The 3,578-nt window shown below is 40.0% G+C and overlaps 1 protein-coding gene across 1 annotated transcript; it reads left to right on the forward strand.

Moving 5' to 3' along the window:
* The first annotated feature begins 1,613 nt into the window (after positions 1 to 1,613).
* LOC146888779 (uncharacterized) lies at positions 1,614 to 3,578 on the forward strand. The gene is made up of 4 exons (XM_085666219.1): positions 1,614 to 1,851; positions 2,521 to 2,705; positions 2,886 to 2,999; positions 3,141 to 3,578. The coding sequence occupies exons 1-4, from the start codon at positions 1,614 to 1,616 to the stop codon at positions 3,576 to 3,578; spliced, it is 975 nt and encodes a 324-aa protein (XP_085522345.1).

Below are 3,578 nucleotides of genomic sequence, written 5' to 3' on the forward strand. Positions count from 1 at the left end.
TATTGAGAGAAGGAAGAGGTGTTAATTTGGTGGCCTATGATAAGTGAAATTGTGTTTGAATCAAGGATGTCAATACGTTTTTAATCATTGTCGCATTTAATTTAATCTGTTAATTAGCATACTGAATCTGCCAAACCCCCCCTTGTGTTTGAATTTGGAAATTGAAGCTTTGAACAAGAACATTGGTCGTTGGGAGACGACTTGGTTCAACTGTCACAACTGCATTTTAAGTGTTTTAATTTGGTGGGGTACGACCTCTATCAGCGGTACATAGAATTCTGGGTACAACCAGAAACTACTGCACCTGCAACCCTCCCAAGACTTCCCAATGCAATTCTCTGTTTATTCCTACAATTTCACAAGCAATCCTTCTTCCAATGCTATCAAATGACTATCAGTCACACTCACTCAAGATTCTTAATGACCATCAAAGTAAAATTTTCAGTGGGTTTGTGTTTGTGTTTGTGTATTGGTGTTTTCGTGTGTTTGTGGTTCAAGTGTGGTTGAGTTGGTATATGTTCATTGTGATAGTGTTTCTGTGTAGTGTGTGTGTTGTCTATGTAGTGGAATGAATAGTGTTGCGACGCGCATGAATAATGTCAATTCTAGTGTAGTGAATAATGTTGAATAATGTATGATTCTGGCATTTAACTTGTGGATTTTTGTTCTGGTAGCTACGATGCTTGTTTTGACTTGAATTTTTTCCCCCATTTCTAAGACATTGAACTTGATGGGAAAAATAGCTGGAGTAGTTGGTATGGTCTGATTTGAGATATTCAAAAAAAAAAAAATTGGACTGAGTTTTAGTTAAACTTCAGAGGACCATAACTTTTGCTCTGGTTATCAAAATCATCATTATTTATATGGATTTGGGGTGGAATTTAATTTCCTACCTTGTTGGAACTTGCGCTACCAATTTGTAAACTCCGATTCTCCAGAAAATGTCATTTTCTATATTTCAGCAATGTTTTTTGTGATTTTTCTTCATTTTTTCCACTTTTGAAAATATTTTAAAAATACTTGCACTTTGAGTTTTGATCTGATTTTTTTGTGGTATTGTTTGAGCACTCAAAGGACAATTCTACCAATTTTCAAGTAATTTGGAGTTTGTTTAAGTATACTTGTAGTTATACCCTATGTTGTGCCAATATCACTAGAATTAATGTATTTTGGTGCATGACTAGGGGAAACCCAAGTGAGTTACGACCCATTGACCCTGAGATTGATAGGACATCCCACAGAGGACGTAGGCATCTTAGGATTCCATCTTGCATGTTGATTATACTGTTACTTTTCTTGATTCCTCTAATTCTTTTCATACTCCTGATACTTCTCATTTTGTGCATTCTTTGCATTCTGAGTATACTATTTATTCTGATCATTCTGATTTTCATACTGATAATATGGCTCAACCTCCTCCACCTCATGAGAGGACCATGAGTGAGCTCACTACACCAGAGTTCACTTATGATAGTTTATGCATTCAATATCCTGAGGAGGGAGGTCCATATATGTTAAAAACTGGATTAATACACTTGTTGCCAAAGTTTCATGGACTTGCAGGTGAGGACTCATGCAGACACTTGAAGTAGTTTCATGTCGTGTGTTCCACCATGAAGCCTGCAGACGTCCAGGAGGACCATGTATACTTGAAGGCCTTTCCTCATTTCTTGGAGGGCAATGCAAAAGACTGGATGTACTACCTTGCACCCAGGTCCATCACGAGTTGGGATGACCTAAAGAGATTGTTCCTTGCCAAATTCTTCCCAGCTTCAAGGACAACAGCCATAAGGAAGGAATTTCCAGAATCAAGCAACAATATGGGGAGACCCTCTATGAGTACTGGGAGAGGTTCAAGAATCTTTGTTCAAGTTGCCCCCAACAAGGGGAGAATGATAAAGGATTGATCCCTACCAAGGATGATGGCCCATGGCACATGCTTAGAAGAAAGGGAGTTCTTTTTATTCCTTCCTTTGCTTTTATTTTCTTTAGTTTAAAATTCCATTAAGTTGTCTTGGTTGACTATTTTTAAGTTGACTTGTGGACTCAAAGAATTAGCTTAACCTAAAGCCAACATGCTAATTCAAAAATAACTTGTTTTGTAGGATCATTAAGAGGTGGGACAAGGAAGGACAAGTGGCACATTTAGATGGCTTTTGGAGAGCACATGTGGAGGAAAGAGAAGGAGCAAAGCTTTCTAGAAACATCTAGAAAGGATGACCACATGCCTTGGCCACCAAGAAGTCTAGAAACATCTAGAAGGAGCATCCATCTTGCCTTGACCAAGAAGGCTTCTAGAATGTGTCCATGTGCTCCTTTGTTGACCTACTTTCTAGACTCTAGGTTTTTATATTTGCATTGTAATCCTTTTCAGCTTATTTTTTTTTTGCTAAGAGGCCCCTAAAAACTTCTATTTAAGGGGACCTCTAACACTTGTACAAGGGTTGAGCATTTTGGAGAAATTAAACACCTTTGTGTATCAACCATTGTGAGAGTCTTCCTCCTTAAGGATTGATGTAGGGGCAGCCGAATACACCAAGAAGTTGGAGAGTAAGATTGATGCTCTTACCAAACTGGTCAATCAACTTGCTTCCAATCAGAGAGCCTCAGCTGCTGCCAGAGTTTGTGGCCTTTGTACATCTATTGATCATTTCACAGACTTTTGCCCAGCATTGCAACAACAGGCTGCTACTTCTTCTACACCAGTGGATACTCTTTAGGCGTATGCAACTAATATTTTCTACAACAATAGGCCCCAACACCAGCAACAAAACCATGATTTGTCAACAAACAAATACAATCCAGGATGGAGGAATCACCCTAATTTGAGATGGGGAAACCAGGGCAACCAACAGTAGCAAAACCAACAATTTCAAAATGTGCAGCCACCTCTACAACAAAGAGATACACCTGCACAAGCTGCTCTTGTTCCACCTGTACCCACACTAGCTCCTGCTGCAGCACCTACACCTTCTTCTTCTACTTCATTGGAGGAGTTGGTTAGAATGATGACACTTCAGAATATGCAATTCTAGCAGGAGACTAGAGCCTCGATCTAGACTTTGACAAATCAAATGGGGCAGATGGCCACTCAGCTAAACCAATCATAGGCTCAGAATTCTGACAAGTTGCCATCATAGACGGTGGAGTATCCGAGAAATGTGAGTGCCATTACATTGAGATCTGGGAAGAACATTGAAGTTCCCACTCCTAAGCCTACACCTCAAAAGGAAGTCAACCCTGCCACACTTCAGAGAAAGTGTGATGCTCATGCAGCTGGTCCTTCCATATCTAGTGTGACTTCTACGCCTTCCACCTCTATTGCTACACTTTCCATACCATTTCCTTTCCCTCCAAGAGCCATTCCAAGCAAGAAGATAGAAGAGGTTGACAGGAAGATCCTAGAAACATTCAGGAAGGTGGAGGTGAACATACCTCTTTTGGACGCCATCAAACAGATTCCCATATATGTCAAGTTCTTGAAGGAGCTATGCACGCATAAGAGGAGGCTAAAGGGGAAGGAGAAGATCAGCATGGGGAGAAATGTGTCAGCATTGATAGGTAAAGTTGTTCCATAA

The sequence above is a fragment of the Vigna unguiculata genome, chromosome 1 (assembly GCF_037176805.1).
Source record: "Vigna unguiculata cultivar grain cowpea cultivar isolate G323 ecotype 2 chromosome 1, ASM3717680v1, whole genome shotgun sequence".
In the NCBI taxonomy this organism is placed as follows: Eukaryota; Viridiplantae; Streptophyta; class Magnoliopsida; order Fabales; family Fabaceae; genus Vigna; species Vigna unguiculata.